General features: G+C 41.8%; 1 protein-coding gene across 7 annotated transcripts in view; it reads left to right on the forward strand.

Annotated features, from left to right (window-relative positions):
- FAM210A (family with sequence similarity 210 member A) overlaps positions 1 to 7,353 on the forward strand; it is an 18,505-nt gene extending 11,152 nt beyond the window's left edge. For 3 of the 7 annotated variants that reach the window (XM_041477797.1, XM_041477794.1, XM_041477795.1), the window contains exons 2-5: positions 454 to 561; positions 1,770 to 2,242; positions 4,354 to 4,465; positions 5,509 to 7,353. In XM_041477797.1, the coding sequence (XP_041333731.1) occupies positions 1,794 to 2,242; positions 4,354 to 4,465; positions 5,509 to 5,808 (861 nt within the window). In that variant the 5' untranslated portion in view covers positions 454 to 561; positions 1,770 to 1,793 and the 3' untranslated portion in view covers positions 5,809 to 7,353. The remainder of the gene's footprint in view (positions 1 to 453; positions 562 to 1,769; positions 2,243 to 4,353; positions 4,466 to 5,508) is intronic. The other 4 variants (XM_041477799.1, XM_041477798.1, XM_041477796.1 and 1 more) reach the window with 2 other exon arrangements.
- The last annotated feature ends 5,194 nt before the right edge of the window (positions 7,354 to 12,547 follow it).

Consider the following 12,547-nt stretch of genomic DNA (forward strand, 5'->3'; position numbering starts at 1 on the left):
AATTCCTTTTTCTCTATTGATGCAGTACCTCCTGTTAGCAGGAGTTCAACAAAAGTGTGTGTCTGTGTGTCACAAGCAATGCAGAGGTTCCCAGGGAGTTTGAAACCTGGGAATTCATCTTCTCCCCACATCAAACATTGTAATTCTAGTAATTGTCATTAATTCAAGTACAACAGTAGCATAAAACTACCTAGAAAACATACAGGCAGGACTGTTCCAACAGATCCATTTGGATTGTGAAACTTTCCTCTCTTGGAAGAGAACAGTAATTTAAAGTTGAGGAACTTCTAAAATTACACAAAAAAATCTCCCATTAGTATGTCAGTATTCTAAAGGGAATTTACACCAAAAACTTCTTCAGTTGCAAGGTTTCGGGCTGACCAGAAATAAATCTTCATAGGATTAATTTGCTCTTGTTGCTATTTCTCTAAATGTGTGCTTTTTTCACTTTAGCAGGGGCCTCAATGTGTTCAAGACATATATTTGAAAGGTAGAGAACTAGTGGAAGAGTTGCAACTTTTTGAAGATACACACCTTACCATATCTAGACAGTAATAAAGGGTAGGTATGGTTTCACTTTTTTTTTTTTTTTTAAAACTTCTTCCTGTGTTAGGAAGTGCTGATGATTTTCTGCAGCCTAGAAAAATTCACTGCTAAAGCACCTGGCATATATCTAAGGTGAAGGGAAAGCAGGTACGACGTTTCAATTAAATTTGAGTGATTTCTAGTTTGGATAAAGAATGGTTGTGGCAATTAAAAATGGAAAAGCATTAGTAATGTACAATACTTGTAAATAACTTAAGTGGCATCAATTAGCATCACTTTTTTTTTTTTTTTTGAGGGAAAGAATGTTAGTTCTGTAACTTACAACCATTGAATAAAAGAAAGAGTATTTCACAATTTCAAAGCATGCATTTTGGGGGGTAAAATTATTTCTTGATGTCTATGCATGCAAAACTAAATTCCTTTCTTCTTTGTGAGGAAGCTCTCAATTGTTATTTCAAACTTTCAGGAGTAACTGGTAAGTATTCAAAATCTGGGTTATTCCACAGTTAACTGGGTTATTCCACAGTTTTAAAATATTCTTTGCATTGCAATGTTTGGAAAATTGCCTTTCAGTTTTGCTCATGTTAATATATGACATTCACCAGTACCTTTCCCCTTCCTGACAGGTGTTACTAGCAGGCTATTACAGTTACATTTGTTACTATTTAGGCTATTGCTTGATCATTAATAATTATTTCTATTGGGGGTTTTTCAATTTTATGAACTTCTACTGAAAATAGTGTAGAACATGAAAAATTCTACCAAAACTAAGAATGCACTGACACCAAAAATAAATTTTAATTGCACTTACTTCAGTGAATTTATAATGCATTTATATAGGCTCAAGGTTCATTCAAGTTATCAGATGCTACTATAAGTGAAGTTTAAGGGTAACTTTTCAATGGCTGTGCCAGGTTATGTAGATAAAAGCTGTAGATAGTAATAAACTCCTAAAAATGTTTTTTGGGAGTAGACTGATCATTTTAGCAGTGAGGAGCAGAGTATGCTAAGTGAGGGGACTATTTTAGTTCAGAATGCTGAAAAAATGAGAAAATTATTTCCTTAATTCTGGAAGGTAACTATTTCTGCAAAGAAAGATAAGGGAAACTTCTTCAAAGTAGAATAGAAAGCCATTTAAAATTTGAGAATTGTGAGTGGCATTGGAGCAAGTAGAAATCACACCATTGAAATGCAGTTTGTTTACTCTTGTTTCTTCTTTATAGAAACTTCATCCACACTTCATCAAAATGCAGCGGAGTCTGTTACAGTCTGCATCTCAGCTGGCTCATGGGACGTGTTGGTTCTTCCCTCGTACCAGTGTCTTTCAGTGCTTAAAAGGACAGTCTGCATTGCCTAATGTGGGATGCAAAGTGATTCTGGCACTGGACCCTCCTAAACGATGTCTTCATGGAGGTGCAGCTCACTTTGCCTCAAAGAAAACTGCTTTTTCATCACAGCCAGCAGACACTTCTCACAAAGTACCAGAAGAGAGAAATCCTTTGCCTTCGGCCACTGATGCGCCCAAGCAGAGCCCTGCAGAGTCAGATTCTTCAGAACCTGATCCATTACAAGATAAATCAATGAGTCTTGTTCAGAGATTCAAGAAAACTTTTAAGCAGTATGGGAAAGTCATGATTCCAGTGCACCTTGTGACTTCCACTGTATGGTTTGGATCCTTTTACTATGCAGCCATGAAGTAAGTTGGTATTTTGTTGCAGTGCCCGATAGCGTGGTTGAATTGAGATCTACTAGTGAAAGGACATGTAGATTATTATTGCATGTTAAAAAGTGCCTTTATATTTAAAAGAGAAATGTGGCTACATTTTTGACTAAAGCATAAAGTTAATATTGAAAGTATATAGGATCCATGAGAGTGTCATGTACATACTATTACCATGCAGTTATTGCTCTATACCAGGTATGTTGCTGACATTTAAAGGAATGCTCATCTCTCCAAAATGATGAATGGATGTAAACAGCATTGAAATTTTTAGTAATCTCTCAAAAGGTAAAAATAGGGACTTAGAATCATGATTATGAATGGCTAGTTGAGATCTTTATAAACCTTTTTTTTGCCCTTGGACTTCAGGTTACCCCTTCATCTCTGCTTCATCCCCAGTCCCTCTTCATATCTGGATTTTCACTTAATGGATTTATTTCACTTAGCTGTTAATGTTTTTTGTTTCTGTTTCCTCTCTTTCCTGCAATCCACTGAAAAAATTGCTGCTGTAGACTATACTTTTTAATTGGAAATTAAATATTTGTGTGGTTAAAAAAAAAAAATATATATATATATATATATACACACATATATAAATTAAGTATTCTAATTTTAGTTTCTTTTAGTTACAGCATGTGCTAGATACCACTCTGGAAAATGGCATTTATCAGAAAAAACTACATCAATTATGAGCTGCTAGTTTGCTAGTTCAGATGAAAGAGGTTTTATTTGTCTGGAAATAGTTTGCTAAATATAAGCAAATGTTTATCTCTGGACTGCTGGTGTTGTGTATTTAATAATAGAAAGCATGAAACAACAAGGTTTGTGGTGGCAAGGATGGAACTCTGACATCAGAATGCCTTACTGCACAAGTGTTTGTTTTAGTTACTCTAACCAGCTGGCATAATTGCCCTTTCTGGGAGCTATAGATCCAAATGTCATTCTAAATTTAGCTCATGTCAGAGGAATAAAGGTCTTGAACTATAAAAATATTTTGCTTTGAATAAATTCAGATTGATGCTTATGTCCAGACATTTCAGATTGAGTGAAGATTACTTTTCTTGAAACTCTAAAGCCTGCTGCTAAAGTAGGTATTTGGCAGATGAAAACAACTGAAATATTCAACTAGAAACTAATTAAACTAATTATAACAAAGCTTCAGTTTGTTATGCCACAGGAGCAGTGCCCTCTTGAAGTGGAAAAATAACTCCCAGAATGATTGGTCATACAAGACTAAACAGCAGTGGTTTATGAAGTGGCACAGTTCGTGCTGTCTTTCAGCTCCCACTAGGTCTCCGTTCCCTACTCTGGGAATAGGCCTTCAGACTATAGTTCTAGTAACTGTTGGTAAATCACTGCCTGTTACTGTTCCTGATGCTAAAGTGATTGTATGCTCAGAAGAATGCTTAAAATATTAGATAGAAATGGATAATGGTACTAATAATATAAAATCTCTAAATATTGAAAACTCAGGTCTTCTCTAACTGTGTGTAGCTTTCTTCTATAATATAAAGATGAGCATTCCTTTCTTTTTTGGTGTTTTCCTGGATGTCAAATAGAAAGAAATTGTGATAGGAGCTCCCTCCACCATCTTGACACCTTATATTGGCACAGTAGAACAACTGAGCACAAAGCCCCTGAAATCTTGTCCATGTAACACGTTGCTTCCTTTTCTTTTGCCACATGTTTGATATATGTAGAAGTGAATGGAGAACATTGTCTGAAATTTTAATAGAAAAAAAGGTAATTTTAGAAAAAACAGCATGAAATTGGATGTTGCACAGCTGGAACCTGACTAACTGTCTTACCACCATTACATCTTCTTACCTCAAACATAAACTGGGACGCAGGTAAGTTAGAAACCATTCCACCCAACAGAGATAATATAAATGGGTCACCTTTTGAAATGCTGAGAAGAACATTAATTTTCTTATGGTCAGAAACATAAATCCTGTAAGTTTATGGGTTAGATAAAAAACCATTTTATTTTCAAATTATGAAGTTTGTGCAATAAAGAAATAGTACTCTAAATTACTGTTCAGGTTTCAAATTCCCATTCAAGTTACCAATGTTTTTCTCTTTTATAGTGGGGTGAATGTTGTTCCATTCCTAGAGTTGATTGGCTTACCAGACAGCGTAGTAGACATCCTGAAAAATTCCCAGAGTGGAAATGCACTAACTGCATATGCATTGTATAAAGTAAGTATAATTATAGTTTGTAAATAAGCTCTAAGTCTTGCCTGGTGAACTAAACAGAGTTTACTTGTTTACAGCAGAAAGAATTAATTAGCTTTCTTCGATAGCTACATGTACTTCAGCATTCATTTTGTGATAAAAATAGTCCCATGCAAGTTGATATGTGTTCTGTGTTCCTTCAAGGAGTCTATCTGTATTTCTAAAATAGCTTCTTTGCTGCAGAAGTATTGCAGCTCTCTGAGATGGCAATTAAGTTATTCTTCTGTGTCCCTGACATAATTAGCGGGGACAAAGAGGTGAAGTCTAAACACCTCATTGAATTTCAGATAAAAAGACAGTTATTTTTATCCTAGATGATTTTTTGTCTTCCCCTTAGATGTCCATCACTTTCAAGTATTTTCATTGTCATTTCAGTCAATTACTTACATTCAAGTTTGGGTTTCCTTTTATTATTTTATATGTGCAAAGTCTGTGTTTGGGAAACCTGAAACATGTCAGACCATTCAAAAACAAGGTACAGTATTTGCTGTACATGCCACTCATTTGTTTTGTTTCTAAAAGTGATGTCCTTCTTACCTGTTGTCAAAGGGATTACTTTCCCAAACAAAACATGAAAGTACGACTCTTTCCAATTTTTCCTGTGCCTAAAAGAGACCAATAAACAAATATAGTTATTAAATATAAAGATATTGTTATAGCTGGGAGATCTGGCAGTGTTGGAAGAAACTCAGTGCTCACGTGCAGTCTGTTCTGAATTGCATCAAGATGCCGAATGCTTGTCCTACAAACTGCACAGGGAGGGTTTGTGCGTTGATGAGTTTTTTTTAAGGGAAGTCTAATGCCCTTGCTGGCTCTGGCAAAATGATACTTTAAGTGAAAGGTATGCATTTCTAGGGAATGCACTGTAAACTGGCTTATTTCCTTATAAATTGAAGATATTTTTAGAAACTCTCTGGTCAAAATAAATTTTCAACATAAAAAAATACCTTTTGCTGGATGTTATTTTCCTGATTTATCTATGTGGTGTGTTCTCTGGTTTCTTTAAGATTGCAACTCCTGCCAGATACACTGTGACTTTGGGAGGAACATCTGTCACTGTTAAATACCTGCGTAAGCATGGCTACATGTCCACACCACCACCAGTAAAGGAATACCTACAAGATAGGATGGAGGAAACAAAGGATAAAATCACGGAGAAGATGGAAGAAACAAAGGATAAAATTACGGAGAAGATGGAGGAAACAAAGGATAAAATTACAGAGAAGATGGAGGAAACAAAGGATAAAATTACAGGGAAAATACAAGAAACCAAAGATAAAGTTTCATTTAAAAAAATAAAGGAGTAGGGGAGATGCTTAATTTTTGGATATATCAAACTTAGCACTTTAACCCTTTGTGAGGCAGGATATGCAAAGTGCACTTCTGAGGTTTTTTTTTTTTCTTTTATATTTTTTACCCTTTGTCTGAAGATGACAATGCTACCTGGATTTAAAGGTTAAAATTCCTTGGGGAAGAGGTTGTGACCTAAAAGGTTCAATTTTCAGAAGGAAAAGTGAATCTCAGATTAGAAGTTAACATGTCCTTTGGTAATAATGTTAAGAATTACACTTCCCTCTTTTTTTCCCACACCCTCCTCCTCAAAATGAAGGCAATTTCTGCCAAGAGCCACTACTCTGTTCTTCTCCCATCATAGTGCACAGCCATGGTTCCACTAAACTGAGTCTTCCCTTAAATAAGAATGAAGATTTCTCTGTTGGGAAGAGCAGCATGTTTAGCTTTTTAGAGTATGTGGACCCAAGTGTCTTCAATCGTGATCATCTCTCAATTTGGAGCAGACCATTGTCACTGATACTGCACATGAAGGAACTGATGGATCAGCTACTCAGCAGGAATTCATTACAATGGCTTCCTTGGCTTCAGCCAGGCTGCTGTGGTTTACAGGCTGAGACTATGAATCTTTCTTGAACAGTGCATCTCTTCAGAAATCTCAACTGAAAGCTATAGGAAGATGAGTTAATCACAGTAGCCATACTGTCAAGTATACTTGGTTTCCTGAAGTTGATTTACAGTACAAAGTCATTAAAATTAATAATTGTATATTAAACACTAGGATTTGTTCATTGTGTTAAAGTTTACAAACATACTCTACTTCATTTTTGAAACAAAAAAAAATTTGAAAAATAAGTTTATTTGAGAAATTGCTATACTAAGGGGCTTTTTAAACACATGGAAAGTTAGAGTTAAGGCCTAAAGTTCCTCCTCCTCCCTCAGTAAAACTATTTGACTAAAATAAGCATGATTTCTGAGACAGTGATCACAGTCTACCAAACTTTTTTTCCCCTAGATTAAGTCAAGCAAACATTTATTCATACCTGAAGGCTGAAATGCTGTCTCAGATGTCATAAAGGACTAAAGTTGAAACTGTTCTATGTGGCTGGGCAGGCAAACTTCTCCAAGTTTTATTCAAATGTAGGCTGAATTGAAGTGTGTTTTTCCTATTTCTACTACAGATCTCACTTTTAGCAACTCAGCATGTGTAAGGTGTTTAAAAAAGGTACTTTTTTCAGAGGGATATGGGGAAGCAATAGAGTTGGACCCTGAGCACTGCAATTGACAGAAGTGAAAAAATATAGCTGATGAAGTATCAGCTCTGCCCCACTGTCCCATTCTCATTCAAGTCACTGAGGGCTTCTCCATGTTTAAGTGAGTTGAACTTCATTAACTTAATTGTGCAGGATTGATTACATACTTCCCTGCCTCTGCCCACATGTAAAATAGTAACTGCAATCTAATGCCTACCTCACAGGGATGTTGTGAGGAATAATCATTGTATATTCAGTGACCTGAAGAAGTAAAGTGCCATGTTTCTGATAAAAATTATTAAAAAAATATTTCTGTGAACTCTTACACTGCTAAGTACTACTGTTAAGGATGAGAGCTAATAGATGCTATTTTTTCTCTTTTAGTGTGCTTTTCCTTTACTGGCCCCCTGCACACATTCTGATGTTGGCATTTCTTCTGATTTCCCACTTTTGGGGGCAGTGTTACCCATGTCCTGCAGGACCTTGCAAAGCCCAAAGTGTGCCCCAGGAACATCGCATGGTCACTCTGAGTCTGGGGCCACATATGGGACCCTTTCAGTGCAGCTCACAGGATCCATCTCTTTGCTCATGGCAGGGATTGCACAGGGGCACCTTCTTGTCCTGGGATGAGTTTTTAGCCCTTAGACGTGTTAGAACTTGTTCATTACACCACCTCTTCTTGCTCTTCCCCTTGCCCAGCTGGCCTGTGACCACTCCAGTGTTTATTGATCCATCTCTACTAATGCTAAGTACAAAAGCTGATTCACTTGAAGTTGAGTGTCCTGTGTGATCATTTCTGCAGCTGCAGGAACAGCAGACTCTTGCCAAGTGCCCCCTCTGTGTAGGTGGTCAATTTTGCAGCATGGAGAAGCTTGAGGAGTTTTTGGGACAACCACTTCCTCCACCCAGCATGTCAATTGACAAAGCACAGAGTTACGGGGATCCATTTATACAAAGTGAGAGGGGAAATCTTCAAGTCTTTGGAAGTCTGACCTGGAGAGCTTTTGTGACAATTGGTCACATGATTGGTTGTACCGGTGACCTTGTCTCAAACTGGCCTTATATGGAACCTCTGCCTCATTAGTGCAGAGAGCACCTGGGCAGTTTCCTGCGCTGCCCAGGGAATTGGGCCACGTGGTGCCCAGCAGGTACCCAGCTATTCTGCAATTTTAACTAGGCTAAAGTTGACTTCCATCCTGTATCTCACTTGTAAATTACCTTGCCATGATACTAAGGTGCAGTTCCTGTTAGTGACAGTCAGCCTTAGCGTGAGTCTGCATGGCTGGCAGCCAGGGGCCACCACCCTTTGAAGAGGCAGTGTGCCTGCACTGCTGGCAGGCTGGGGCAAGCGAGGGGCACCTGGGGACAGCACAGGGCCTCCTTCTGGTACCCAAGCCAGCACACTTGGCACACTCATGTGGCAGCAGTGTCCCTTAAGGTGGAACAGCATCAATGAGTGCCTTCAGCAGCAGAGAAGGACAGGGGAGCAGGTGCTATGGCCTGGGAAAGCATTTTGGCTGCAGCACCAAGAGGCCCTGAGGCAGCCCACAAGTGATCCAAGCAAGGGAGTGCCCAGTGAGTGCCAGGAGTCCTCAGTGAGGTGAAAAGCCCAGACAGAAGCCCAGCAGCACCTTCTCTTGCCCATAGGACCATTCAGTCAGTGCTAACAGGGCTTGCCTTTTTACCTCTCACTGTTCAGCATCCTCGTGGGAAGGGCTGTCCCTTCAGGCTCTAGAGGGTGGGTGGGGGTGGTGGTCCCTCCACCTCTGCAAAGCTTCAGAAATCTGGAGAGACCAGGACTAAGACATCCATCACTACATGTACAGCAGGGAAATGGCTGCTTTGGCAACCTCTCCCACTGCTGTCTGCTCCCTGCCTCACATGTAACACCGCTGCACAGCATCACCAAGTCACAGCCTGCAAGGGGGCTGGGCCTGAAACTGGGACAGTGCTCAGCTGTAAGCCTAAGCAGGCTGGGCCTGCAGTTGTCGTCCCAAGATGAGTCCAGAGTTCATGCTGTGATCAAAGCAGGGAATCTGTATCAAAATTGGGGCCCCAGGATGGAACCGGAGTAGATGTTGAGGTCCAAGCAGGGGGCAGATCTGAAATCACATGCCAAGATGTGACTGGAGCTGAAGTTGCAAACCAGTGCACAGCCAGAGCCAACATCACAACTCACTACTTGGCTCGGGCCTAAGTTGCTGCTCAAGATGGGGAAGAGACAAAATCAAAGCCCAAGCACTGTCCAGAGCCAAAACTGCAGCTAAAGGTGGGCCCAGAGTCAAGATAACATCCCTACTAGGAGTAGAACAAAAATCATGGCCCAGTACCAGGACAGAACAGCAATCACCACCTGAGGCAGTGCCAGAGCCAAAAAATTCATAACCCAGGATGGGTTGGAACCAAAGCCATGACCAGAGATAGGGGCCAGAGCCTGCACTGCTGCCCATACTGCTGTGGCACACACTGTCTGAGCATGGACCAGAGCCAAATTTCAATTGGAGGCAAGTAGTGGTCCAAGACAGGGCAGGAACTGAAGATTATGAAGTTTTAGCTCTCATGTTTTTTAGATTCTGAACTGCATTTCTATAACTCTGAACTTCCTATAAAGTGTTAGTAAGTTCTCTTCACAGCTGAAACTAAACAATCCTTTTCCAGCCTGTGAACCAAGGTTACTAGGCTCTTGTACTGCCCAAGGTGTAGCCTTTGAAGGCCTTTTTAATAAATACCTACTTTATTTCTCTTACTCTGACTAGCTTCTGTTCTGGGCAGAACAAATCACAGCCAAATATTGGGCCAGAGCTGAAATTGTGCCCAGAAATGCCACTGAGATGAAGCCAAATACCAACGTGGGGCTACAGCCACAGCCACAACCTGCAATCCAGCCCTAGCCACAGTCACAGACCAAACAGGTACTGGAGCTGAAGTAGCAACCTGGTATTAGGCCAGACCTGTCTCAGAGGGCCAAGATGTGTCTGGAACAGAAATCATGGCCTGAAATTGCAATGGAGCTAAAGTCACATCTAGAGATGGGGCCAGAGCTGAAGCCATGGCCCAAGATTTCCCGTAGAAGCAGAGTAACAGCCCCAGATATGACAAGGCACAAATAGCAATCCAAATAGGGGCCAGAGCCACAGACGTGCTCTGAGATTGAGCAAGAGCCAAAGATGCAGCAAAAATGGCACCACCACTGATGTTACAGCTCAGGATGGGGATGGAGCTAAAATCACTGATAATATGGGGCTGCAGCCAAACTTGTGCCTTGAAATGGGGCCAGAGCCAAAGTCACAGCTCAAAATGGGATTGGAGCAGAAGCCATGATCCTCACTGGAGCTGGAGCAGGGGCCAGAGCAGAAGCCCTGATCCAAAAACTGAGCAAAACTCATGGCCTCACAGTTGACATGGCTCAAAAATAGCCACCAGTCACTGAACAGGGAACAGGGCTGAAATAATCACTGCCCAAGAAGCAAAAGTTGCAGCCTGAAATGGGCTAAAGCAGAAGTCATGAACCAAGCAGGGACCAAAGGCAAAGTTGCAACTGAGTATCAAAGCAGAGACAAAGATGTGGATGGCCAGGTGGCCAGAGACTAGGTCACAGCATGACACAGGACTGCAGCTGAAGTAGCAGCCCAAATAAGAGCTGAAATAGCCTCCCAATCGGGGCCAGAGCCAAAGCTGTGATCTACCATCAAGCTGCTGGCAAAGCATCTGGCCAATATCGGGCCAGAGTTTAAGTCACAGCCCAATACCAATCCAGGACCAGAACTGCAATCAGAGCCAAAGCAGGAGCAAAAGCAGGAGCCCAAGGTGGAAATTCAGCCAAATTTGTGGCCTGGGCAATAGCTTAAGCCAAAGTTGCAGATGAAGATGTGGCTGGAGACAAAGTCACAAGCCAAGACGGGGCCGGGGCCAGAGCCAAAGTCATGGCCCAAACAGTGGCCAAGTCACAGCAGCTTCCTGAGGAGGGGTCAGACCCAAAGCCTGGGCAGACCCAAAACAGCCACCTGAACAATGGCCTGAGCCAAAGTTATGGCCAAAGACGGGGCTGATGCAAAAAATCTCAGCCCAGTGTTGAGCCAGAGCTGCAGTAGCACCCTGAGGTGAGCCAGAGCTCAAAATGCTGCCATAGATGGGAGCAGATAAAGTCTCACTCCAATATCCCTACACAGCTGAGGTTAACAGCTCAATGTGGCACCAGTCACAGCCCAAGCAGGGACCAGAGCCAAAGTTGCTGCCCCATGTCAGGCCAGACCCAAAGTCATAAACCGAGAAGGGCAGGGCAGGGCAGAGTCAAAGACTGAGCAGGGCAGAGTAGACATGGGAGCCTGAGCTGGAGTCAGAGCCCCATATCAGCCTGGGGACAAACTTGTGAGCCAAGATGGGACCAGAACCAAAGCTGTGGCTCAGGATGGGTCCTGGAGCTGCAACCATTGCCAAGGATAGGGCTGGAGACATGAGAGAGGCCCAAGGTGGCTCCTGATCTCTACTCAGAGCCTGAACAGAGGTCAGATCTACCTGATGGAACCAAAGCCAAAATCACAGCCCAGCCAGGGGGCCAGAGCTGAAGCCTGATACCAAGTTGGAGATGAAGATACAGGGCTGAGGGGCAGGGGCTGGAGCTAGCTCGAAGAGTGATGTACAGCCAGAGTCAAACCTATGACCAACACTGGGCTGGCACCCAAGCATCGGCCTGAAACAGGCAGGAGAAAAAGTTGCAGACCAAGAGGGGGCTGAATGGAAACAGCAGCTCAACACTGGGCCAAAGCTGAATTCACATCCTGAGCAGGACCCAGAGTCAAAATCATGGCCCAAGATGGGCCCAGAACCAGAGTCAGAGCCTGACAGGGGAACTGCTGAAGTCTCAGCCCAAGAGGAGCTGAAATCTTGGCCTAAGCAATGGCTGGAGCTGGAGCAATAGTGAAAATGGGGCCAGTCAAAGTAATGGCCTGAACAAAGACCAGAGCCAGTCACAGTTGCAATTAGTGCCCAAGCTGAAGGTGCAGCTGAGCCTTTTGAGCAGGGTTGGACCCAAAGCTGTGACGCAGTAACAGGCCAGAGCAAAAATAGTGACTCAGGATGCTGCTGGAGCCAAAGTTGAAACAAATTCCTCTGATTGTGTCCCCTTCAGGGTGTCAGCTTAGGGCATTGCATCACATCCATCCTTGTTCATCACTTACCATCAGCAACAATAATAATTAGAGAATTGTAATTATCCCCTGGCAATTAGCTGCCTATTTCTATGATCTTCTTAAGTAGAAAGAATACATCTTGATTTCAAAAGCCCGCAGGGTAACATGTAGTGTTAAGTTTGGGCTTGAGTTTGATGAATTGATTGGACAATCAGAGAGGAGGGAACACAGGGGAGGATATTCAGGCTTGTTTAGGAATAATGCCCAAACATGCTACAGTTCTCAAGTCAGCTCCATTGCCAGACAAGTATTGAATAGTCTGTATCCTCCTCTCAAACTCATGCTGAATCAAGAATCTTATGTACTCTTGCAGT

Source organism: Pyrgilauda ruficollis, unplaced genomic scaffold (genome assembly GCF_017590135.1).
Source record: "Pyrgilauda ruficollis isolate IOZ18807 unplaced genomic scaffold, ASM1759013v1 scaffold41, whole genome shotgun sequence".
Lineage (NCBI taxonomy): Eukaryota > Metazoa > Chordata > Aves > Passeriformes > Passeridae > Pyrgilauda > Pyrgilauda ruficollis.